At 39.7% G+C, this 27452-nt stretch overlaps 1 protein-coding gene across 2 annotated transcripts; it reads left to right on the forward strand.

Moving 5' to 3' along the window:
* The first annotated feature begins 292 nt into the window (after positions 1-292).
* On the forward strand, positions 293-22973 carry LOC138995208 (UDP-glucuronosyltransferase 2B31-like). 2 transcript variants are annotated; one of them, XM_070395629.1, is made up of 6 exons: positions 293-1016; positions 11606-11754; positions 14335-14466; positions 17645-17732; positions 18594-18813; positions 22398-22973. In XM_070395629.1, exons 1-6 carry the CDS (start codon positions 293-295, stop codon positions 22675-22677), a joined length of 1593 nt encoding a protein of 530 aa, XP_070251730.1. In that variant the 3' UTR covers positions 22678-22973. The 2 variants fall into 2 exon arrangements, with proteins under 2 accessions (XP_070251730.1, XP_070251731.1); XM_070395630.1 differs by having other exon boundaries at positions 293-764.
* Positions 22974-27452: the final 4479 nt, after the last annotated feature.

Here is a 27452-nt window from a genome sequence, read left to right on the forward strand (position 1 = left end):
CGATCAATAAATAAATAAATACATGCATACAGGCAATACAGGTTGTGTGTGTATCTTCGCATGGAATCTAATAACTATGAAAAAAACAGTATGACATGTTTTTGTGTCATCATCATTGCCTAACTATTCATCTACCTTTTGCTTTTTCCACTTGTGCTCCAAATGCCATACTGTTTTTACTTTCAGATGGAGGAGTTATATTTTAACTTCCTGATTGATTTCTCTTTGAACAAAAGCATGAGCCAAGGTAAAAGGGGTCAGCCATTTGAAAAGAAGCCTATGTGCCACCAGGATGCCTATGAAGTGGATTTCAGTTCTGCTGCTGCTACAGCTGAGTGGTCACTTCAGCCCTGGGGGTTGTGGAAAGGTGCTGGTGTGGCCCACAGAATACAGCCACTGGATCAACATGAAGACCATCCTGGATGCACTTGTCCAGAGAGGTCATGAAGTGACCGTTCTGACATCTTCAGCTTCAATTCTTGTTGATCCCAATAAACCATCTGCTATTCAATTTGAGGTTTTTCCTACATCTTTAACAAAAGATGATATGGTTTCTTTTTTCATGCGGCTGATCAATAAATGGACATATGATCTGCCAAAAGATACGTTTTGGACACATATGTCACTAATGCAAGAAATGTTTTGGGAAGGTTCTGACTTTGTTGAAAAGCTCTGTAAAGATGCTGTTTTTAATAAGAAACTTATGACAAAACTACAGGAATCAAGGTTTGATGTCGTTCTTGCAGATGCCGTTGGAGCATGTGGTGAGCTGCTGGCTGAGCTACTTAAAATACCTTTTGTGTACAGTCTCCGCTTCTCTCCTGGCTATAAAACTGAAAAGTATAGTGGAGGACTTCCATTCCCTCCATCCTACGTACCTGTTGTCTTTTCAGAATTAAGTGATCAGATGACATTCATGGAGAGGGTAAAAAATATGGTCTATGTGCTCTATTTTGACTTCTGCCTGCAAATATATAATCAGAAGAAGTGGGACCAATTTCTGAACGAAGTACTAGGTAAGCTATGTTTTTCCTTGGTAGCATGAAGTCCTAACTTTCCTAGTGCTTTGAAAGATGAGTTGGTATAAATATTGAGAGGAATTTGTCTTTTATAAGTGCAATGATTAAATAATCTATAAGAATAAAAACATAATATGCTAATTAGACCAGACAGCTGAACGACCTTCCAGATGATCTTCCGGACGAAGCTGGGCCCATGTTGGCCAAGTCAAGCTGCCGCAGCTGTGAGGGCTGAGCTCTTGCATGAATTTCGTGCATCGGGCCTCTAATAATATATAATGACCTTTTAATCTCACAAACATAGGGAGGGTGTTCCCCCAAAAAATGTATATACTCTTTTTTTCTGATAGCTCAGTTGATGTTTCTTCCTTTTCAGATTTAACCCATTGGAGTTAATAATTATTCAAAGTGCATCTATATTTGTGGGACACTCTATATTACAGAAATGCTTAAATTATAAGGTTAGTTTCAACCCTGAGTACACTAGTATGGGATACTCCAGGAAGTTAGAGACTCCAAATTGAAGCACTGAGGAGTTCCATCAGCAATCACATACCCATTCTTCTTTGTTTTTTTTGTAATAGGCTTCATTTTTTTTTTTTAGAAGATTGTTAGGTCCACAGTAAAATTAAGTAGAGATTTCCCATATATGCCCTGCATCCTTATTGTCAACATTCCCCACCAGAGAAGTACATTTGTTACAACTGATGAAAATATACTGACATAGCATTATTATCTAAAGTCCATAGTTTAGGAAGCAAGATGGCGGCGATATAGGCAGACGCGTCCCAGGTCTTGTCCCGGAGCAAACGGAGTAAGCAGCTGAAACTAATAACACCCACCCCGAATTGGCAAATTTACTCAGCTGGTGAGACGGCTTGCAGCCTGGAAGGGCAGACCTCCCCTGGAAAGGTTAAAAACCAGGGATCTGGGCAGGAAAGTTTGCCAGACCTGAGCCCAGAGGGTCGGAGGGAGACCGCATGGCAGACAGCCGCGTCTCTTGGGACAGACACAGACCCTGACCAGGGTAAGGAGTTCCGCGGGTTTGCTGGCGCCAGGAGATTTGAGATTTGGATTTTGTGATTGCGGAGAACTGAGACTAAAGGGGGCATCCTGAGGAACTGATCAGACCGTGCAGTGCCCATAAGAGAGGAGCGTTTCCCAGACCATGCAGTGCTGGACCAAGGCGAACCAGGCTGAAGAGTAGAAGAACCGAAAGACCATCACTACTGCAAATTTTTTCTTTTTCTTTTTCTTTTTAATTTTTTCACCTTTTTACTAAGAAACCAATTTTTTTTTTTCTCTTTTTCTTCTTTTTCCATCACCTGATTTTACCCTTTCAATTACCACATTTTTATTTTTAACCAGTATTATTACTCCTACCATTTTACCATTTTTTAAAGTGCCATTTTATTTTCTCTTTATTTTCTTTTGGGATTAGTGTTCTCCATTCTATTTCCATCGTTCCTTTAGCATTAATTTTCCCTATCTCAATTCCACCTCTTTGCTAAAACCCTCTTCCTTACTTTTCCCCTTTTGGTGTCCTGTTTCTCTTACCCTATTCCTGCTCCAGACTTTCCCAATTCCCTCTTTTTACCCCCTGTCTAATTCCACCCTACTTATATATCCTATTTCCAATCTACTGCTCTAAATCCTTATACACCTATTCTTTATCCTTCTTCACTTTCCAACCATTTTTTTTTCTCTCTTATCTTTCTATTGTTTTCTTGATTGTTGAATATATTGGGCTTTTTTTTTTTTTTTTTTTTTTTTTTTTTTTTTAATTTGTTTGTTTGTTTTGTTTTGTGTTTTTTCTTCTTTTTTAGGACTGGTTGTGAGGTTGTTTTTCTTTTTCTTTTTCTTTTTCTTTTTTTTTTCTGCTGGTTTTTCCCTTCCCTCCCCCACCCCACCCCAGCTATTTTTGTGCTTCTGTTTTCCCTTACCCCTTTGGATATTATTGGTGGTTTGTAGTTTGCATTCATCTCCAGGGATCTGTTGCTGGAATTTGTTGAGATTAGTGGCAGTTCTATTGGAGTTTGCTCCTCATACGGGGAGTCTCTTCCCCACTTCTACTTCATTCTCTTTTTTCGCTCTCTTTTTTTCCCCCCTCTTTTTTCCCAATTCTATTTTTGCACTCCTTTTTTGTTTGTTTTTTTCTTATTTTTCTTTTCTGTTCTCTCTTTTATCTTCTTCTCTTCTTTCTCCCTTATCCCCTAATTCTCTTAATTCGGGTGGTCACCTTTATTTGGAGTTATTAATATTGTGAATATACTTGTGTTCAGTGCCTGGTACGTTGTGCCTTGCTCTGTTGTATTTTGTGCCTTTAAATCAACGCAGCAGATCCAAGCAACAGCAGCCCCCTGATCACCGCAGCCTCCTGATCACCACAGCCTCCTGATCACCACACCCTCTGTCTGTGGAACAGCAACTGTACGTGAAGCCTCCCCCCACCAGCCAGAAGAGCCAACACAGCTGTGAACAACACCCACCAGAGGAGCTGCTGCCAACTGGAAAGCAGCTGCTACCGCAACCGTCTGAGCAGCAACCACAACCCAAGGAGCCCCTGCCACCCAGGGAGCAGCCACTGAACACCTCAACACCTACATATGTCAGCGAGATCAAACATGGGTAGGCAAAGAAACCCCCAAAGGAAAGAAAAGGAGGACTCGCCAGAAAAGCAGCTAAGTGAGACAGAGATATGCAACATGACGGAAAAAGAATTCAGAATAAGGTTCCTAGAGTACATGCACCACATGTTCAAGAAGCAAGAAGAAACAGATGAAAAACTCAACTACTTATGCAAGAAGCTAGAAGAAACAGATGAAAAAATCAACAACTTAAGTAAGTCCCAAGAAGAAATGAAGAGTGACATAGCTTCAATAAAAAACTCCATTGAAAGTATCAACAGTAGACTGGGAGAAGCAGAGGACCGAATTAGTGAATTAGAAGACAAGGAAGCAAAACACACTCAAACTGTACGGCAAATGGAGAAAAAAATTAAAAGACAGGAGGAGAGCCTAAGGGAGCTTTGGGACAACATGAAACGAAACAACATACGAATAATAGGGGTGCCAGAACAACAGAAAGATGAACATGGATTAGAAAACCTATTCGAAGAAATAATATCAGAAAACTTCCCTGAGGTGGGGAAGAAAAAAGTCACACAAGACCAGAGAGTCCCAAACAAGGTGAACCCGAAAAGACCCACACCAAGACACATCATAATTACCATGGCAAATGTTCAGGATAAAGAGAGAATCTTACAGGCTGCAAGAGAGAGACGGAAAGTAACATACAAGGGATCTCCCATTAGATTATCAAATGATTTCTCAACAGAAACACATCAGGCCAGAAAAGAATGGACGGAAATCTACAAAGTGATGCAAAGCAAAGGACTGAATCCAAGAATACTCTATCCAGCAAGGCTATCATTCAAAATTGAAGGGGAAATAAGAAGCTTCACAGACAAAAAAGGGCTAAGGGAGTTTATCACCACCAAGCCAGCCATGCAAGAAATGCTAAAGGGACTGGTGTAAAAAGAAGAAATATCAAGCTCAGAAAGAAAACAGCCACACACACACACACAAAAAGAAATGGCTACAAACAAATACCTTTCAATAATAACTTTAAATGTAAATGGACTAAATGCTCCAACCAAAAGACATCGAGTGGCTGAATGGATAAAAAAACATGACCCATACATCTGCTGTCTACAAGAGACCCACCTCATTAGAAGGGACTCACACAGACTGAAAGTGAAGGGATGGAAAAATATCTTTCACGCAAATGGAAAGGAAAAGAAAGCTGGGGTAGCAATACTTATATCTGACAAAGTACATCTCAAAGTGAAGGCCATAACCAGAGATAAGGAAGGCCACTTCATAATACTAAAGGGATCAATACAACAAGAAGATATAACCCTGGTAAACATATATGCACCCAATGCAGGAGCACCCACATACATAAGAAAACTTCTGGAAGATATCAGGGGAGAGATCGACAACAATACAATCATAGTAGGGGACTTTAATACACCACTGACATCACTGGATAAATCCGCTAGACAAAAACTCAGCAAAGAAACAGCAATCCTAAATGACTCACTAGATCAGATGGACTTAATTGACATCTTCAGAACACTTCACCCCACAGCTGCGGAATATACATTCCTCTCAGGTGCTCATGGGACATATTCAAAAATAGACCACATATTGGGTCACAAGCAAAGTCTCCACAAATTCAAGAAGATTGAAATCATAAAAAGCTTCTTCACAGACCACGATGGCATAATGTTAGAAATAAACTACAATAAAAACAACCCAAAATACTCAAACACTTGGAAGCTGAATAGCATGTTATTAAATATTGATTGGGTTACCGATGACATCAAAGAAGAAATTAAAAACTTCCTGGACACTAATGACAATGAAAACACAACAATCCAAAACCTCTGGGACACAATGAAAGCAGTCCTGAGAGGGAAGTTTATAGCTCTACAGGCCTATCTCAAAAAACAAGAAAAAATGGTAGTCAATCATCTAACTCTACAACTCAAAGAATTAGAAAGAGAGCAACAAGAACACCCCAGAGTGAGCAGAAGGAAGGAGATAATAAAGATTAGAGCAGAAATCAATGAAATAGAGACCAAAAAAACAATACAGAAAATCAATGAAACCAAGAGCTGGTTCTTTGAAAGGATAAACAAGATTGACAAACCCCTAGCCAGGCTCACCAAGAAGCAAAGAGAGAGGTCCCAAATAAACCAAATCAGAAATGATAGAGGCGAAATAACAACAGACCCCACAGAAATACAAATGATTGTTAAACAATACTACGAGCAACTCTACTCCAACAAACTGGACAACCTGGAGGAAATGGACAAATTCCTAGAAAAATACAACATTCCAAAACTCAATCAGGAAGAATCTAAAAACCTCAATAGGCCAATAACTATGGAAGAAATTGAAGCAGTCATCAGAAAGCTTCCAGCAAACAAAAGCCCAGGGCCAGACGGCTTCACAGGGGAGTTCTACCAAACATTCAAGGAAGAACTAAAACCTACCCTCCTCAGACTACTACAAAAAATTCAAGAGGAAGGAACGCTTCCAAGCTCATTCTATGAAGCCAGCATCACCCTAATACCAAAACCAGGTAAAGACATCACAATGAAAGAGAATTACAGGCCAATATCCCTCATGAACATAGATGCCAAAATCCTCAACAAAATCTTAGCAAATCGGATCCAGCAGTACATCAGAAGGATCATACACCATGACCAAGTAGGATTCATCCCAGAGATGCAAGGATGGTACAACATCCGTAAATCAATAAATGTGATACATCACATAAACAAATTGAAAGAAAAAAACCACATGGTCATATCAATTGATGCAGAAAAAGCATTCGACAAAATCCAACACCCATTTTTGATAAAAACTCTCAGAAAGGTGGGAATAGAAGGATCATACCTCAACATAATAAAAGCCATATATGACAGGCCCACTGCCAACATCATACTCAATGGACAAAAACTAACACCATTTCCCCTAAGAACAGGAACAAGACAGGGATGCCCACTCTCACCACTCCTGTTCAACATAGTACTGGAAGTATTAGCCATTGCAATTAGGCAAGAAGAAGGAATAAAAGGCATCCAAATTGGAAAAGAGGAAGTAAAACTGTCCTTATTTGCAGATGACATGATATTATACATACAAAACCCTAGAGACTCCATCAAAAAGCTACTAGACTTAATACATGAATTTGGCAATGTAGCAGGATACAAAATTAACCCCAAGAAATCTGAGGCATTTCTATACACCAACAGTGAACTTTCAGAAAGGGAGATCAGAAAAACAATCCCATTTACCATCGCACCAAAAAAATTAAGATACCTAGGAATAAACTTAACTAAAGAGGTTAAAGACCTCTACTCAGAAAACTACAGGACGTTGAAAAAAGAGATAGAGGAAGACATAAACAGATGGAAGAACATACCATGTTCTTGGATTGGTAGAATCAACATCATTAAAATGTCCATACTACCCAAAGCAATCTATACATTCAACGCACTTCCCATTAAAATACCAATGGCCTTCTTCAAAGATCTAGAACGAACTCTCCAAAAATTCATCTGGAATAAAAAAAGACCCCGAATAGCTGCAACGATCCTGAGAAAGAACAAAGTAGGTGGGATCTCAATGCCAGATATCAAGCTGTATTACAAAGCCACTGTTCTCAAAACTGCCTGGTACTGGCACAAGAACAGACATATAGATCAGTGGAATAGAATAGAGAGTCCAGAAATTAGCCCGAACCAATATGCTCAATTAATTTTTGACAAAGGAGGCATGAACATACAATGGAGCCAAGATAGTCTCTTCAATAAATGGTGTTGGGAAAATTGGACAGACATATGCAAGAAAATGAAACTAGACCACCAACTTACACCATACACAAGAATAAACTCAAAATGGATAAAGGACTTAAATGTACGACAGGAAACCATAAAAATTCTAGAAGAATACAAAGGCAACAAAATCTCAGACATATGCCAAAACAATTTCTTCACTGATACAGCTCCTAGGGCAGTTGAAACTAAAGAGAAACTGAACAAATGGGACTACATCAAAATAAAAAGCTTCTGCACAGCAAAAGAAACCATCAACAAAACAACAAGAAAACCCACCTCGTGGGAAAACATATTTGCCAACGTCATATCTGATAAGGGCTTAATCTCCAAAATTTATAGGGAACTCATACAACTTAACAAAAAGAAGATAAACAATCCAATCAAAAAATGGGCAAAGGATCTAAATAGACACCTTTCAAAAGAGGACATTCAGAAAGCCAAGAGACATATGAAAACATGCTCAAAGTCACTAATCATCCGAGAGATGCAAATCAAAACAACAATGAGGTACCATCTCACACCTGTCAGAATGGCCATCATCAACAAATCAACAAACGACAAGTGCTGGAGAGGATGTGGAGAAAAAGGAACACTTGTGCACTGCTGGTGGGAATGCAGACTGGTGCAGCCACTATGGAAGGCAGTATGGAGGTTCCTCAAAAAATTGGAAATGGAACTCCCATTTGACCCTGTGATCCCACTACTAGGAATATATCCCAAGAAACCAGAAACACCTATCAGAAAGGATATATGCACCCAGATGTTCATAGCAGCACAATTCACCATAGCTAAGATCTGGAAACAGCCTAAGTGCCCATCAGTAGATGAATGGATTAGAAAACTGTGGTACATCTACACGATGGAATACTATGCTGCTGTTAAAAAGAAGGAACTCCTACCATTTGCAACATCATGGATGGAACTGGAGAGCATTATGCTAAGTGAAACAAGCCAGTCAATGAAGGAAAAATACCACATGATCTCACTCATTCATGGATAATAAAGACCATTACAAACTTTTGAACAATAATAGATACAGAGGCAGAGCTGCCTCAAACTGATTGTCAAACTGCAGTGGGAAGGCCAGAGAGAGTTGGGGGGCAGGAGGGAGGGGAGTAAGAGATCAACCGAAGGACTTGTATGCATGCATATAAGCATAACTAATGGACATAAGACACTGGGGGGTAAGGGAGGGTAGTGGTTTGTCAAGGGCGGGGGGGGGGAAAAAGGATACTTATGTAATACCCTTTGTAATACTTTAAGAGGAAAATAAAAAAAAAAAAAAAAAAAAAAAAAAAAAAAATAAAGTCCATAGTTTATATTAGGGTTTACTTTACCCTTGGCATTGTATATTCTGTGATTTTTGGACAAATTTATAATGTCATGTATCCACCATTATAGTATTGTAAAGAGTAATTAAACTGCCCTAAAAATCCTCTGGGCAGTGGCTCTGTCCATTTATCCTACATATCAATTTTACTATAATTTTTTTCTTCAATAAATGCATTAGAAATTTCACTAAATATTTCATCAAAGCACAAATGTAAATTGAGGAGTTACATATTTTTAGCACAATGTCTATAGACCATTGGGGAAATTGTTTCCATTTGTTTCTCTTCAGTTTTCTTATTTAAAAATTAAACTGTTTTGCCATACTACCTGAAGGAGTCTTTCACAATGGAGAAATATGACTCTTTCTCAGATAAGAACCTATAACTCGAAGTTTCCAATGATTATATTGCTTCACTACGAGCTTATAAATCATCTGTTTTAAAGGCCTAAAATCTTGTTGAAGGGTAGATAATCAAGTTAAAAGTCTATATTTTTTTGAAAACTATATTTCTCCATTACAGACAAAATGAGCCAAAATTAAGGGTGAGCACATCTATTTCCATACTTTATGAAAGACTTCCAGCTGTTGTTGGCAAATATTTTTATTTCACATACAAATATTGTTAAGCTCTGAACATGAACCGAATGCAATAGTGGCCATACTGTCAAAGATCTCACAATTTACTTGTAAAATCTAGAAATAAGGGAATAGCTTGCTAAATAGAATCTAGACTGAGTATTCTAGGGAAAGGCATTTCTGTGTGTATGGTAGGGTTGATTGACTAAGGAGTTGAAATCACTGTTTACATTTGCATTTGTTAATTTTGAAGTTTTACAAATGCATACTTAACTCTTTAGTGCTTAAATAAATGTTTATGATTCTGAATGTACTGATGTGATATTAGAGATAAAAGTCTATATAAATAATGTGTGTTTGAATACTGTATTTTCAAGCCAATCACTTTTATTTGTATTTATTTTTAAAATATGTTTTTTATTAATTTCAAAGAGAGAGGATGGGACAGGGAGAGAGAAAAACATTGATGTGAGAGAGAAACATTGATCAGTTGCCTCCTGTGCAGGGACCAAACTCGAAACCTGGGCATGTGTCCTGACTGGGAATCAAACCAGCAACCTTTCAGAGCACGGGATGACCCTAAACCAACTGAGCCACACCATCCAGGGCTAAGCCAATCATTTTTTTAAATAATTTTTTTGTCTTTAATTTTTTAACATAAATATTATGCATGCATTTATGGTACAGGGGTCATAAGGAAATTTTTTTTATTGTTTAAAGTATTACATATAGTATTACATATGTCTCCTTTTTCCCCCACTGACCTTTCCCCGGTTACCCCCAACCCCAAGCACATGCCCTCACCCACCTAGTGTCTGTGTTCATTGGTTATGCTCATATGCCTGCAAACAAGTTCTTTGGTTGATCTCTTACCCATCCACTCCCCCACCCCTGCCTTCCCTTCTGAAGTTTGACAGTCTGTTTGATGCTCCTTTGTCTCTGGATTTATTTTTGTTCATCAGTTTTTGTTCATTATATTCCACAAATGAGTGAGATCATGTGATACTTATCTTTCTCCAAGTGGCTTATTTCACTTGGCATAATGCTCTCCAGGTTCATCCCTGCTGTTGTGAATGGTAAGAGTTCTTCCTTTTTCACAGTAGCATAGTATTCCATCGTGTAGATGTACCACAATTTTTTAATCCACTCATCTGCTGATGAGCACTTAGGCTGTTTCCAAATCTTAGCTAATGTAAAATGAACATAGGAGTACATATATCCTTTTTGATTGGTGTTTCTAGTTTCTTGGGATATATTCCTGCAAGTGAGATTACTAGGTAAAATGGGAGTTCCATTTTAATTTTTTGAGGAAACTCCATACTGTTTTCCACAGTGGCTGCACCAGTCTGCATTCCCACCAGCAGTGCATGAGGGTTCCTTTTTCTCCACATCCTTGCCAGCACTTGTCATTTGTTGATTGGTTGATAATAGCCATTCTGACAGGTGTGAGGTGGTATCTCATTGTCATTTTGGATTTGCATCTCTCAGATGATTAGTGACTTTGAGTATGTTTTCATCTATCTCCTGGCCTTTAGTATGTCCTATTTTGAAAAGTATCTATTTAATTTTTTTGCCCATTTATTTATTGGATTGTTTGTCTTCCTTTTGTTAAGATGTAAGAGTTCCCTATAAATTTTGGAGATTGGCCCTTATCAGAGATAAAATTGGCAAATCTGTTCTCCCATGCAGTGGGCTTTCTTGTTGTTTTGTTGATGGTTTCTTTTGCTGTGCAGAAGCTTTTTATTTTGATGTAGTCCCATTTGTTTATTTTCTCCTTAGTTTCTATTGCCCTAGGGGCTGTATAGGTAAAGATATTGCTACGACATGTCTGATATTCTACTGCCTATGGATTCTTCTAAAATTTTTATGCTTTCCCGTCTTACATTTAAGTCCTTTATCCATTTTGATTTTATTTTTGTGTATAGTGGTCTAGTTTCATTTTTTGGCATGTGTCTGTCCAATTTTTCCAACACCCTTCATTGAAGAGACTGTCTTGACTCCATTGTATGCTCTTGCTGCCTTTGTCAAATATTTATTGAGCATAATGGCTTGGGTCGAATTCTGGGTTCTCTGTTCTGTTCCATGGCTCTATATATCTGTTCTTGTGCCAGTATCAGGCAATTTTGAAAAGAGTGTAAGCCAATCACTTTTAAACATATTTGGCTACATTACTCTAAGCTCCTTTCAGAAAATTACCTGTTATATTCACATTACACTATTCTCATTTTCACTACCTTTTTTTTTCTTTTATTTTTTTCCCTTCAGGAAAACCCATTACATTATTTGAGTTAATGGGGAAAGCTGAAATATGGCTTATTCGAACTTATTGGGATTTTGAATTCCCTCGCCCACTCTTGCCACATTTTCAATTTGTTGGAGGCCTCCACTGCAAACCTGCTAAGCCTCTGCCTAAGGTAAAACTATTCATGTTTGTTCTACTTTGATTATTTTGCACTTTCAGTAGGAATGATTCTGTGTTCTTCATTCAGATTGTCTGATCACACAGTGAGAGATATGGGAATCTGGGTCAAGTGACCATTAAAAACTCATATATTTTATACTATTTCAAGAATTTGAATGTCATTATCACTACCAAATAAATAATTATATTTGGGAGACTTTGGAAATAGGTTCAGTTAAATTAAGGTCTTCCCTGTTGAACACATAAGAAAGTGTCAATCATTCATTCAAAGACATTCTTAGAGTGACTCGCATAGCCAGAGATAAGCACTGGATAAAAGAGAATCAGTGAAGACACAATTTTTATCCATAAATACCCAACATTCTACTTGGAAAGACAGAATCTATATACATAAAAGCCTAAGTGACCAAATGACCAGTCGACCAGTCGCTATGATGTGCACTGACCACCAGGGGGCAGACACTCAATGCAGGAGCTGCGTCGCAGTGGTCAGTGCACTCCTACAGTGGGAGTGCTGCTCAGCTGACCAACAGGAGCCAGACACCGGGCTCACAGCTGGTGAGCGCAGCTGTGCAGTGAGAGCCTATCCCACCTTCATGACAGCACTACTGAGCAGCAGCAGCTGCAGGCACAGGGGGACTGGGATGAGCAGGAGCAGTGTGGCGCCTGGCCTGGGCTCCTCTCCAGCTGTCTGCCACTTTGTGCACTACTACATCCACCGAGGGGTCCTGGATTGCGAGAGGGCGCAGGCCAGGCTGAGGGACCCAACCGGTGCACAAATCCGTGCACCGGGTCTCTAGTATTAGTAATAAAAATTTTGTGAAAAGTAGTATACTAAGGAAAGACCACAATGCTAGATAATACCCAGCAGGGATTACAGAAAATATTTCATATTATTGATAATTAAGTGGGAACTGAAGGCTGTGTATTAATAGCAGAAAGGAATGGTAAGAAAGGAAGACACAAAAGGTAATGCAAGAAAAAGAATAATAATTCCCAATAAGTCCAAGTTTAGTGTATCAGGAAGAGGCTGAATAAAGAGGCAGATGATGCTGGAGAAGTAAATTAAAGGTAAGTAATTATAAGAATTCTGAAGCATCTTATGAAAGTATTCAGGAGCCAATGAAAAGGGGCAAAGGGAGTAAAAGGTAAAAGGGCAGAGATATGATCAGATTTTTCTTTTTACAAAGCTCTCAAGATGCAATGTCTGGATTGAACTGCATAGGGTCAAGAGTGGAAAGGCAAACAAAGAGGAGGGCGTTGCGAGAATTCCAGCAACAAATAATGGAAAACTACACATTAAAGATGTGAATACACTTACTCTTATAGTTATAATATCAACCTCATATTTCTATTCAGTATAAAAAAATTCTTTATATATATATAAAGAAATATATATATATAAATATATATATATATATATATTACTTACAATGTCTATGGCACATAGTGACACAAAAGTAATATTAACTATTGTTACTATTGTTATTTTTACTGCTGTTAAGAACAGTATTGGCCAGGCAAAGTAGCTCAGTTAGTTAGAGAATTGTCCCAGTGTGCCACGATGCAGGTTTGATCCCAATCAGGGCCCATACAAGAAGCAGCCAATGAGTGCATGAATAAATGGCAACAAATGAGGTATCTAGACTACTCAAATGCATAGAAACAAAGTAGAATGATGATTGTCAGTTCCAATTTGCAAGATGAAAAAGTACTTAGAGATGGGTTGCATAACAATAAGACTATATATACTACAGAACTGTGCATTTAATAATGGTTAAGATTGCCCTAACCGGTTTGGCTCAGTGGATAGAGTGTCGGCCCACAGACTAAAGGGTCCCAGGTTCGATTCCGGTCAAGGGCATATACCTTGGTTGCAGGCACATCCCCAGTAGGGAATGTGCAGGAGGCAGCTGAATTGATGTTTCTCTCTCATCAATGTTTCTAACTCTCTATCCTTCTCCCTTCCTCTGTAAAAAATCAATAAAATATATTTTTTTAAAAATAATGGTTAAGATGGTCCCTGGCCAGTGTGGCTTAGTTGGTTGGGCACTGTCCCATGCACCAAAGGTTATTGGCTCGATTCCGAGTCAGGGCATATGCCCAGCTTGTGGGCCCCGCCACCTTGAACATGCAGGAGGCAGCCAATAGATGATTCTCTCTGTCTCTCCCTCTCTCTTCTTCTCTCTTGCTAAAAATCAATAAAAATATTTTTAAATACTTAAGATGGTAAGTTTATATTATGTGCATTTTAACACAATTTAAAATAGCAAGCACTACACCAGAGGTCCTCAAACTTTTTAAACAGGGGGCCAGTTCACTGTCCCTCAGACATTCCACACATGCACACTGCGGGCCTGGGATGAGACAGTTGCTATGCAGAACAGGCAGCGGCGACAAAAACACCCGGCGGGCCAGATTAATGTTTTCAGCAGTAGTTTGAGGACCCCTGCGACTACACTAATAACTCCTTATAATACTTAATTTTCTCTTTGGCTGTTTATAGCAAACCCTTCAATAGTGTTCACTATGCTATTGCTCTTTTGTGATGGAAAAAATTCTTTCTTCACAGGAAATGGAAGAGTTTGTCCAGAGCTCTGGAGAAAATGGTATTGTGGTGTTTTCCCTGGGGTCGATGGTCACTAACATGACAGAAGAAAGAGCCAATGTGATTGCATCAGCCCTTGCCCAGGTTCCTCAAAAGGTTAGATAAACTGCCTTAGAGCAGAAAACTAATGAGTGTGTTAAACTCTGTAAAAGGTCTGGTTAAAGAAATTTCTACATGAAAGGTAAACTATTAGGGTAGCTCCAATTAACTCAGATAACAATTTGAAAAACAAAATACGCATGTCAGGTGCTAAAGTAGTATAGAGGGTGTTTTTGATGGACAGTAACTTTGGCATTAATATTCTGGTCACAAAGAAGTATATTTCAAAAGTGCAGTGTGAATTTTTGTTTGAGAATAGTATTATAGGGCAGGAACAGATATCACCAAATCGTATCTTGTCATTTGCTTCATTTCCTTAGGATTCCTAGTACTGTACACACTACAGATGTTCTGAGAATGGAATTAAATTTTAACATTAAACACGGAATGATAACAGTCTGAAAGGCATCTTACAATATAGACTTTCCAGGTAATCCAGGCCACTCCTACTTTCCCTGGATTTTGGATTAGGCCTTTTCAGTGTTGCAAGGTGATATTCAGAGAAGGGATGTCCAGGGCTCACCAAGCTGCATCCAGGTACCTAAGCCAGCCACAATGATTTAGAGAAAGAGAAAAAATGGCCTGTAAAACATAAAAAGAACCTCCCTGGTGTGCTGGGCCCTGCTAAATTCTGAGGCAGGAAGACATAAATGAAAGGGTGAAGGTGGGTCCAGCCTTCAAGGTGACTCTGTGTTTTATATGTGGCCCCAAAACAACCCATCAGAGTAATAACTTCTCCTGATTAAGAAGAAGAAGGAAATGTAATAGTCAACCAGAAGCAAGCCTAACATAGGATAGTTTAAAATGCCTCCCCTTTCTCCATAAAATATGATAATAAATCATATTTTCTAATAACCTGTACATAAAATACAATTGTCTCTGTGTAATTGTAAAATACTTGTAGTTTCCTAACTAATGTAGCTTTCTCCTTAATACCTATGCAAGTTTGCTGAGAACCTGAAGTAACGTTAACACTCACATAGAAAAGAGATGTTAACCACTTATAAACTAGAATCCAGCTTACTGGTGGACTTAGAAATTGCTTGGCCATTTATCATTAATTAACCATATTAATCAATGCTGTCAGTACATTGTAGCATGTTTTGTAGTGTTAACAGTCAGTTGAGTAAAATTTACTGTCATTATCATATTTGATCTTTTCAACAGGTAAACTATTATTTATAAAGTACCAATGGCTTTTCTTTTCTACTTTTTAAGAAAATTTTCCATCCTAGCTAGAGTGATTATACTGGATTCGGGTAAAAAATTACCATTTGGAAGTGGTGATTAGTAAGTAGAAAACTAAAAGAAGCTAAACATACTCATTAAGCAGATATTATTTATTATCTACACTAATAAAAGAGAAACATGGTAATTGGTGTACGACCGCTACCCTTCCGATTGGCTAATCAGCGTATCCTTATGCAAATTAACTGTCAGCCAAGATGGCGGCCGGCAGCCAGGCAGCTGGAAGCGAACGTGAGGATTCCTTGCTCCAGTGATGGAAGACTCCAAGTTCCCCGCCTGACTTGCCGGACTCTGAGCTGGCAGTTTGAAACATTCTAACAAATATAGCCGGCTGGGATCTCAGAGCTGAAGTTATACATTGTTTCGATTATAGAACGGCAAACAAACCAGCAGCGGAAGCCTCAGAGCTAGAGCCAGAGCTAAAGCTGGTCCAGAAGAAAAAAAAAAAAGAAAAAAAGGAGTGGCTGGGAGCTTCAGTCAAAACCCCTAGCCTGAAAGCAGTCCTCAGCCCCTCACCCAGACTGGCCAGGCACCCCAGTGGGGACCCCCACCCTGAAGGGTGTGTGACCAGCTGCAAACAGCCATCATCCCTTCATCCAGGCTGGCCAGGCACCCCAGTGGGGACCCCCACCGTGATCCAGGACACCCTTCAGGGCAAACCAGCCAGCCCCCAGGCCTCTATCCTATATAGTAAAAGGGTAATATGCCTCCCAGCACCGGGATCAGCGGAGCCACGAGGCCTCCTGGCACCAGATCAGCATGACAGGGGGCAGCGCCCAAACCCCCTGATCTCCCTGCAGCTCTGTGTGTGACAGTGTGTGGCGTCCCAACCCCCTGATCGGCCCTGCTCTGTGTGTGACAGGGGGTGGTGCCCCAACGCGCCCCCCCCCCCCCACGGGCCCTGCTCTGTGTGTGACGGGGTAGAGCCATAACCTCCCCATCGGCCCTGCCCTGAGTGTGACAGTGGTGGCACCCCAACCCCTTGATTGGCCCTGCTCTGTGGGTGACAGGGGGGAGCTCCCCAACCCCCTGATGGGCCCTGCTCTGTGAGTGACAAGGGGCAGTGCCCCAACCCCCCAATCAGCCCTACCCTGAGCGTGACTGAGGGTGGCATCGCAACCTCCCAATCCGCCCTGCTCTGTGCATGACAGGGGGTGGCGCCCCAACTCCCCAATCAGCCCTGCTCTGAGCCCGACCAGGGGCTGCACCTAGGGATTGGGCTTGCCCTCTGCCACTCAGGAGCAGGCCTAAGCCAGCAGGTCGTTATCTCCCGAGGGGTCCCAGACTGCGAGAGGGCACAGGCCGGGCTGAGGGACCCCCTCTCCCCCCCCCCCGAGTGCACAAATTTTTGTGCACTGGGCCTCTAGTTAATAATAAACTTAAACATCAAAATGATTTAATTCTCATAAATAGCTGATTGCCTTGATTTTGTAAATCAAATTATGTAAAACTCTAAGATACTTTATGAAATTAATGAATATAAGAAAACCACATCCCCATAATTCAAAAAGAAATAAACAGGTTAACATTAAATCTAGATGATGAGAGATAGAATAATAAATAATTAAAATAAATGCATAGACTATTAATTTGCTGGGTTTTACACTACAATTATATGACTACCTAAAAATTTTTATATGCTTGAATTGGTCATTGATAATCTCATTTGTCTAACCCTAAAGTGTGAAACATCATGATTGCACTCATACCTGACTGAATATAAAAATAAGTAACATGCAATATAAGTATGTACGCCTCTTACATCAGCCTTTTATTGATTCTCATTATCAGAATGTCTTTTCCTCATTCCCTTAACCTGTAATATGTCAGGGGTTTAACTAGATGTCTCCTAACCTATTTAGAATTCTAACATGATATAACTCTGCATTTTGACTCAAGTAATACATTACCTTCTTTACCCTAACAGGTTATATGGAGATATGATGGCAAAAAACCAGATACCTTAGGGCCAAATACCCGGCTCTATAAGTGGATCCCCCAGAATGACCTTCTTGGTAAGATTCTGGGAAACCCTGAAATCAGAATCAAGTCAACCAGAATGATAAGCAGTTCACTAGGATAGAAATATATTGGACATTTCTTACTGAAAACTTCAAAAATAAAAATGAACTTCCCAGTATTTCTTTTCCAGTCCTAGGGGAAAAGGATAAGCTATAAGTTGGCATCTTATGTTACACAGCCATGTTCCTTATGGCCACAAACAAAAGATCTTTAGTTCAAGTGTAATTCCTCTCAGAGAGAATAGCTCAACACTTTCCCAATTGTCACTCTGCCTCCTAATTCTCTCCTTACACCAATGGTTTAATCCATGGTGAGGGTGTACAGGTGCCCCTGAAAAATATCAGCTCCTCTTTTATTTCCAGTGACTCTACATTTTCCACTGGGAAAAAATATATATCTCTTTTTGAAGTAATAAATAATTTCATGATAATGTGTACCTGTTCCTTTCTCTAATTCCTGTGCCATCACCATCCCATTGTCTGTTGCCTTGACATCTACATATCACACTCTGTGACTTCACTATTTTATTAAGAGAATATATTTCAACATGCACCACCACTTTTTTTGCACACACTTTTTAAAATTCAGAATATTCTCTTTCCATTTGTCCACTAGCAACTTGTATTCATTTCAAGTCAAAAGGAACACACCGATCTTCTATGTAAGCCTTCACTGTCTCTCCAGCAGACTTAAGTGCCTCTTCCTATGAGTTCTGAAAAACATTTTAATACAGTCTGAAGGGCAGACCAATATGTTACTAAATATATAGTCTCTATCAGTGCCTGTATTGCCCAACTCTCATTTTATTTCCAAGACTTATAATTCATAATTTGCTGAAATTCACCCAATCCTAGGTCATCCAAAAACCAAAGCCTTTATAACTCACGGTGGAGCCAATGGCATCTATGAGGCGATCTACCATGGGATCCCTATGGTGGGCCTTCCTATGTTTGCGGATCAACCTGATAACATTGTTCGCATGAAGACCAAGGGAGCAGCTATCAGATTGGACTTAAACACTATTTCAAGTACAGATTTGCTCAATGCATTGAAGACTGTCATTAATGACCCTTCGTAAGTATCACATTTTTAATAGTAGTTATAAATAGGGCTTTTGTCAATTATTTATCTATTATGAATACAGCATTATGTTTTTGTGTGAATATCAGTGTTCATTCATTTTTGGGTAGATATCTTCAAGTGAACTCTGGGTCATACAATAACTTTATGACAAACTGAAAAACTGATGTCCAAAGAGACTATATCATTTTATATTCCTATCAGCTATGTATGAGAGTTCCAATTCTCTACATCATTGTGAATTCTTGTTATCATCAGTCTAGGTTTATAGGAATAGAAATGCATAGATATGTAAACTAAAAGACATATACAAAAATGTTTATAGTAGCTTAGTAGTAATGGCCAAAAAGTATTAATAATCTTAATGTCCATTGGTCATTAAATGAAGAAATAATTTGTAGTATTGTCATACAATTAAATACTATATAGCAAAGGAATTAACCAATAACTGCTACAGAAAAGAAAAAAAACAAGTGAGTACATACTATAAGATTCTAATGTATAAGCAAGAAAAACTAATTTATGGTATTGGACATCAGAAGAGTAGGTAATTTGGAGAAGGGTGTAGTAAAATGGCCCAGGCATGGAGTGGTTCTATGGATAGTGGGTATGTTGATATGTTCACTTTATAATTTTATTGATAATTTTGAAATTTTGAGCTGATCACTTAGAATATATGCACACACTTATGAATTTCATAAATAAATTGAAGGTATGTTTTATAAAATGTATTTAGAAATTATAGGAATTAAATAGAAAAAAAAGAAAACCAGAGACATTGAAGAAATGCTATCATACATAGACACTGGGGCAGTGGGGGCTTGCCCCGGGTGGGAATTGCTGGGGGGCAGGGGTCAACTGGGGAAAAAGGAGACATATGTAAAACTATAGACAATAAATTTTAAAAATTAAAAATTAACTTAAAAAAAAAAAAGAAATGCTATCGTAGTGTGGCCAGGGAAAGACTCTCTGAGATGTGACACTAAGCCAACATCTCCAGCAAGAGATAGAGGCAGCCTTGGGGTGTTGCAGGAAAAACTGCTCCAGGAAAGGGAGAAAGCGGACAGAAAGTACAAAAGTGCTAACAAGAGAACATATTTGGCACCTCCAATGAATAGCTAACTAGAAGAGCATTGTGACTACAGTAGAGCATGCTTGGGACAAAATAATAGAAGAAATAGCCAGGGGTCTGTTCTTGTAAGATACAACAGGGCAAATAATTGATTTGGATTTTATTCTAAATGTGATAAAGAGGCAGATAGAAATTTTGAGCAGGTGTAGTATTCTGTTGGGTTTAACAAAAAGTATTTTGGCTATAGGGTTAAAAGTAGACAGATATGCCGTGACCGGTTTGGCTCAGTGGATAGAGCATCGGTCTGCAGACTCAAGAGTCCCAGGTTCGATTCCGGTCAAGGGCATGTACCTTGGTTGTGGGCACATACCCAGTAGGGAGTTTGCAGGAGGCAGCAGATCGATGTTTCTCTCTCGTTGATGTTTCTAACTCTCTATCCCTCTCCCTTCCTCTCTGTAAAAAAATCAATAAAATATTTTTTTTAAAAAAATAGAGTTATGAAGCCAAGAGTAGAAATACAAAGACTTGTGAGGAAGCCTTTCTCCTGCCAGGACACAATTCCTCTTTAAAACTTCTAGAGCTTTGCCCTAACCGGTTTGGTTCAGTGGATAGAGCGTCGACTTGCGGACTGAAGGGTCCCAGGTTCGATTCCAGCCAAGGGCATTTACCTTGGTTGTGGGCACATCCCCAGTGGGGGGTGTGCAGGAGGCAGCTGATTGATGTTTCTAACGCTCTATTCCTCTCCTTTCCTCTCTATAAAAAAATCAATAAAATATATTTTTTTAAAAAACGATAATTCTACCAACAACAGACCTTCACTAAAATAATATCTAAAAGATATTTTAAAAATAAAAAAATAAAAAATAAAACTTCTAGAGCTTTATTATAAACTAGAGGCCCAGTGCATGAAATTCATACACTCAGGGAGTTGGGGGCGTCCTCACCCGGCCTGCACCCTCTCACAGTCCGGGAGCCTTCGAAGCATGTCCTACTGACGACTTAGGTGCACTAATTCGGACATCCTTAGCACTGCCGCGGAGGCGGGAGAGGCTCCCGCCACCCCCGCTGCACTCACCAGCCATGAGCCCAGCTTCTGTCTGAGCAGCGCTCCCCCTGTGGGAGCGTACTGACCTCAGGTGCAGGCCAGGCCGAGGGACCCCACAGGTGCACGATTAGGGCCGGTGAGGGACACAGGAGGTTAGCCAGCCAGGGAGGGACCACAGGAGGGCTCCAGGGCATGTCTGGCCCATCTCTCTTAGTCCCAATCAGTCAGACCCCAGCAGCAAGCTAACCTACCAGTTGGAGTGTCTGCACCCTGGTGGTCAGTGCACATCATAGCAAGCCGTTGAGCGGCCTTAGCATACTGTGCTTTGATTGGTTGAATGGACAACTGGATGACTGGACACTTAACATATTAGGCTTTTAATACATAGGATACTAGAGGCCCTGTACACGAAATTCATGTACAGGGGCATGTCCCTCAGCCCAGCCTGTGCCCTCTAGCAATCCGAGACCCCTTGGGTAGGGTTCCTAGACTTAGCTGGTGATTAGAGCCTATCGGGGCTTTTCTTCCCCTGGCTGCCAGCAACAGTTCCCGCCCCCACCACCACCACTGCTTGCCATCTGTGCAGCACTGCTCCCTCGCCCCCACCACCAGTCACTTCCCTCTGCGGGCAACAGGTGTAGGGGTGTGATCACTTGGCTGGCCTGGGCCTTCCTCTGTGGGGCAATCGCTGGCCAGCCCTGCACACCCGCTGCAGCACCACCAGCCAGGTAGCCTGGGCCTCCCTCTTTGGGGCAATCAATCACAGGGCTCCGCATCAACCACCCAGCAGAGGGAAGCCCCGCCTACCCAGCCAGGGCTCCAAAATTGATCTCCACACAGAGGGTGGCCTGGGCCTCCCTCTTTGGGGCAATCATGGAACCCCCCCTCCCAATTCATTGGCCTGCTGGCCAGTGGCCTGGGCCTCCCTCTTTGGGGCAATCAATTGTGGAGCCCCCTCATTGATTACCCTGCATAGGATGACCTGGGCCTCCCTCTGAGGGGTGATCGTGGGGCAATGACGGAGCCCCCTGAACAATCGCATCACACCCGCCTTGACTGGCCTGGTGCCAGTGCATGTTATAGCGTGGTCGTCTGGAAGGTTGTCCTGACAGTTGTTCTGCTGTTCTGTAGTTTGGTCGATTTGCATATTATGCTTTTATTATTATAGATACAATTCCACTCTCCAACATATAGCATATAGAATGGCTTCTATCATTTCCTTTACTAAAAATACATTAACTTTTCCACTTTATTTTTCATCTTCACTCTTTAAAATATTTTTCAATGAGAAATTTTTAATTTAGAAGTCAAACTTTCTTTGACATCCAAATAAAAATATACTACTGTAATTCTAAGGTATGTATGTTAAATCATTTGTTTGACAAAAACTTTTTATAGGTTTGAATTGGTTAGGCAAATTAACTTCCTTTCAATGTTGGTATCTTTGTGTTTCTCCTTCAGATATAAGGAGAATGCAATGAGATTATCAAGAATTCATCATGACCAGCCTATGAAACCTCTAGATCGAGCGGTCTTCTGGATCGAGTTTGTCATGCGCCACAAAGGAGCCAAACACCTGCGGCCAGCCTCCTATGACCTCACCTGGGTCCAGTACCACTCTTTGGATGTGATTGGGTTCCTGCTGGCCTGTGTGGCAAGTGCTACATTTGTCATCACAAAATGTTGTCTGTTGTGTTACCAGAAGTTTGCTAAATCAGGAAAGAAGAAAAAACGGGAGTAGTTGTTTTAGAGGCCTGAAGCTGATATGCCTGAAGCTGATTTGCCTAATAAATGGGACTCCTTCAGTTTATTCAGCACAATGAAGTTCTAACATAAGGATCCCTTCTTTCTGTGACAAAATGACTTCACAATTTAGCTTCTAAGATCAACATTTGTTTTCAAGTGATTTAGATAAAAGTTTATTTCCAAGTGGTTTACTACCCATTTGAGGTAGAAATATTTCATTCCAAAGAGAAAAATCTTGGAAAAATTAAAAATAACTAACTCTTTGGGACTATATTGAGCTTTACTGCTCTAATTCACAAGCAATATCAAAAATATTATTGAGTTAAACAGTGTTTTAAATATTGTGCATGACACAAAAAGCATGAAGAAGTCTACTCATAGTATCCATAGTATTTTGCACTCAGAGTATTTTAACTAGGAATTCTGTAAAAAGGTTCACCCTTCCATTTCATTTTGGGAGACTAGTAATGCTCCCTGGCTTTTATCATACATCTACCCTCAGAATCACTTCTTACCTAAAGACATGGCAAGTCATTTGCCTTCATGCAGTTTAGCTCATTTTCCAATGGAATATTCATTGAATTAGAAAGCTATTTGCTTTCTATTATAAAGTTGAGCTATTTATGAAAATCTTCTATTTCAAAAACTAAATTATCTCTTTCTTGTGGCCTTTAAAAATGTTCATCTGACCTGATTGCTTTCACTCTCATTTTCAGCCTTTAATAATGGATGTAAGGCCCCAATTGTAGATTAAGTTAATATAGAACCTGTACTCATATAAGGACTTATTGTATTTTCCTTCTCTCTAAATTTGTATATGTATATATATTTCTTTCAGAATAAGATGGAGCATCACTTATCTATCGACAGATATAATGTGAAATTTAATGTTTTGCTTGAGCACAATTTGAAATAATGATGATTATTCTATGTAACTATACTAGATTGGCATATCTGTCTCATTCTTTTGTCTCTTTCCTCAGGACATTGTTGCTCCATTCCTCCCATAGCTCTTATATGTAAACATTCAATTCTTTGTTGTGACAAAATAATTATCATTTTTATTAAACCTGGGCACACTATGACTGACTTAATATGTACCAATGAAAAGAATACAAAAATTACATAAATATTAAGGGAAATTGGTAAATCAAACCAAAGGAATCTGAAAGTTCTCCTAAAACCTGCACATCAGGACAACACTTTATAAACAAATTGGTCCAAGATTGAAAAATCATTTATCGATCTTCATTGGCCAAGAAGACCACCATCAAAGTCTTACAACAAACAATTTCCAGATGAAGGCATAAAATTTATTTTGAAAATAAATTAAAACTTTGATGATGGGAAAAATATAGGAAAAAACACAGAGTTTTCCATGCAACTCCTGTAGATAATGGACACATTTTGAGAAACAAATAGAACTGCCCAACTGGTATGGCTCAGTGGTTGAACGTTGACCCACGAACCAGGATGTTGTGGTTCAATTCCCAGTCGGGGCACATGCCTGGGTTGTGGGTTTGATCCCCAGTAGCCTATGGATGATTCTCTCTCATCATTGATGTTTCTATCTCTCTCTCCTTTTCCTTTCCTCTCTCTGAAATCAATAAAAATATTTTAAAAATTAAAAAAGATACCAATAGAACTAATATAGTGCCATAGTAGATAATATCATTAAATCATGCATTGAGACTTAAATAACTTACCTCAAAATATATCCTGTAACAGAAAAGTTTTGTAGACATTGTATAGTGAGAACTATTACAAATATACAACAAAAAAATCAAACAGTCAAAACCGCATTATGAAAATAGTGAATATGAATAGGAAATTCACAAAAGTAAGATGGTCAATAAAACATAAAAGATGACAAAAGTCACTGATGCTTGGAAGGTGAAAAATTAAGTCATTAAATTAATTTCCTACAGATAATTTTCCAAACAATTTATCTGGTAAAACTATTTTTAAGGAAGTATAATGTGGAAATACCCTATACCTCATCTTCTCCCCAAGTGAAATGCAGATAAACATATGGTATTAACTATCTCATGGAGTTGTGGAAGGGGTGAATGTATTAACATTGTAAAACAATAAAAACAGTTGCTATGTATAGAAAAATGTAATTTGCATTATGATTTATATGCATGAAAAAACTTTCACAATGATTTTAGTCTTTGCATAAGTTACTTTAATATATTTTTTTCACTGTAGCCTTAACCAACAAGTCAGTAGCATCAATGGCTTTAAGGCAAGAGGTGGGGGGGTGGGGATCCCTGAGCCACCAAGTCAAGCTGCTGATGCTAATATCTTAGGGGGTCAATGGTGATCCCCAGGTTTTTGGGTGAGTACCCCAAAGGCATTCCCTTCCTTTTGATTAAAAAAAAATAAAGAAAATGGAATCTGATAATTAAGATGCCCAAGAGCAGGTAGGTTTATTAAACTCACCTTTAAGGCTCTAAATGCTATTTCATTCCATTCTTCCCATAAAATTTGGTCAGGACTCTAATTCTGTAGTAAATATATGAGGTTTGGGAATCCAATTTTGGCAATAGCCAACTAGTCCAAGAAAAACTCAGGAAACGTAGGACACCATGAAACTTACTTGGATCCAGGTACAGTCCTTGTTCCAATATTAGATGTCTCAAATATCTTACCTGAGTTTGGACAAACTGAAATTTCTTTGTAGACTTTGTGTCCATTTAAGTACATAAGTTCAAACTGGTGGATGCTGTCTTCCAGTGAGGAGATCTGAAAAGAGCAAATAAATAAATCATTCACATCTCTCAACAAGGTATAACCTATAGGGCAAGTTATATCATCCAAATCAGTCTTAAAAATTTGTCAGAAATAAGAGGAGCTTTCAGTAAAACCCTAAGGCATGACTGTCCGGGTAAATTGTTTTCCTTCCCAAAACTAGGTGAAATAGTATGGCTAGTTTCATTAACTGGAATTCTAAAAAAATGTACTACATAAATTTATTACAGTAAAGAATTTATTTCCAGTTCAGTTAGATGCTATCAGTGTATGGGGGTTAAAAACAACAAGGTGTAGAGGGATAATAATGTTGCTTATTTTTTGGAAATTCTAGACAAACCTCCATCCCCATCCTCTGGCATACTCAGACATAAAATGGGAGCATTACAAGGACTAGAACAAGAAACAATAAGGCCCTGAGTTTTGGAATCTTCTATCATGAGCTTTATACTATGAAGAACCTCTTATAGAATATTGATTCATTCTGGGAAGAGGTTTTAAATGATCAATTTGAATCATAATCAGAAATTCACTGTGGATTCTTCCAGTATCAGATGAAGATTTGCTCATAAAGAAGATGCAGTTGATTCAATAGAGAAATTGATCAGTAGTCCCAGATTCAGTGACTACACTAACAAAAACAGGACAAATAAAATCTGTTGAAAAGCCATTTTAATTCTCCTGACCTGGCAGTTACTGTCAAATCCTAAGATTATTTTCCCCTTTTGGAAGGAAATTCCAGTAAGATACTTCTCTAGGAAATCTCAGCCTAATAAATAAATAGAGACAGAGGAATTAAGGATGAAACAGTGTTTATCTCTTAAAGAGTCCAAGCAAAAAAGAATAGGTTCAGGGACATGAACCTATTCAGGTTTATTAGACATTCCCACTATTTGAACATTTTAATATATTTTTTATTGTTGATAGTATTACAAATATCTCCCATTGCCCCCCTCACCCCTTTATCCTCCTCCTCCCAGGCCCTACTCCTGTGATGGCAAACCTATGACATGCGTGTCAGAGGTGACACGCAAACTCATTTTTTTGGTTGATTTTTCTTTGTTAAATGGCATTTAAATATATAAAATAAATATCAAAAATATAAATCTTTGTTTTACTATGGTTTTAAATATCAAAAAATTTCTATACGTGACACGGCACCAGAGTTAAGTTAGGGTTTTTCAAAATGCTGACATGCCGAGCTCAAAAGGTTCACCATCACTGCCCTACTCACTCACCCAGGTCTTCACTATCCTATTGCCATGTCCATGGGCTATGCATATCTATACTAATAAAAGCCTAGGTGGCCCTCACGTGCAATGTCATCACAAAATGGTCACCACAAGATGGCTGCCTCAAGATGGCCACCACAAGATGGCCGCATGCACAGCAGAGGTGGGGCCCAATGGCTGCTCTGCATGGTGAGGCCTGGGGGTCCCATGGCTCTGAGCAGTGCAGAGGAGGCCTGTCCCAGCATCTCCACCATGCAGAGGAGGCGGGTCCCAGAGGAGGAGGCAGGTTGTGGCAGGGGAGGGCAGTTGTGGGCGGTTGGGCTGGCAGGGGAGGGTAGTTGGGGGTAATCAGGCCGGCAGGGGAGGGCAGTTGGGGGTGATCAGGCTGGCAGGGGAGCAGTTAGGCATCAATCAGGCCAGCAGGGGAGCAGTTAGGGGGTGATTGGGCTGGCAGGCAAGCAAGCGGTTAGTAGCCAGCAGTCCCAGACTGTGAGAGGGATGTCTGACTGCTGGCTTAGGTTATCAGGCCTAAACCGGCAGTCAGACATCCTCCAAGGGCTCCCAGATTGGAGAAGGTGCAAGCTGGGCTGAGGGATACCCCCCCCCCCCCGCGCCCCCGCACAAATTTCATGCACTGGGCCACTAGTAAGTATATAAATTCTTTGGTTTATCTCTTCTTGTCCCCCCAACCCTACATTGAGCTATGTCAGTCTGTTCCATGCCTTTATGCTTCGAGTCTTATTTTGTTGGTCAATTCCTTGTGTTTGTTAGATTCCACAAATAC

Source organism: Myotis yumanensis, unplaced genomic scaffold (assembly GCF_028538775.1).
Source record: "Myotis yumanensis isolate MYYU_CA2020_CCGP unplaced genomic scaffold, mMyoYum1.0.hap1 SCAF_1, whole genome shotgun sequence".
NCBI lineage: Eukaryota > Metazoa > Chordata > Mammalia > Chiroptera > Vespertilionidae > Myotis > Myotis yumanensis.

Bases quoted from the DNA above. Each gene is read 5' to 3' on its own strand.
- LOC138995208 (XM_070395629.1), top strand. From the start codon at position 293: ATGCCTATGAAGTGGATTTCAGTTCTGCTGCTGCTACAGCTGAGTGGT. The intron at 14,467-17,644 runs GTTAGATAAACT...TTACCCTAACAG, and splicing joins TTGCCCAGGTTCCTCAAAAG to GTTATATGGAGATATGATGG. The intron at 18,814-22,397 runs GTAAGTATCACA...TTTCTCCTTCAG, and splicing joins ACTGTCATTAATGACCCTTC to ATATAAGGAGAATGCAATGA.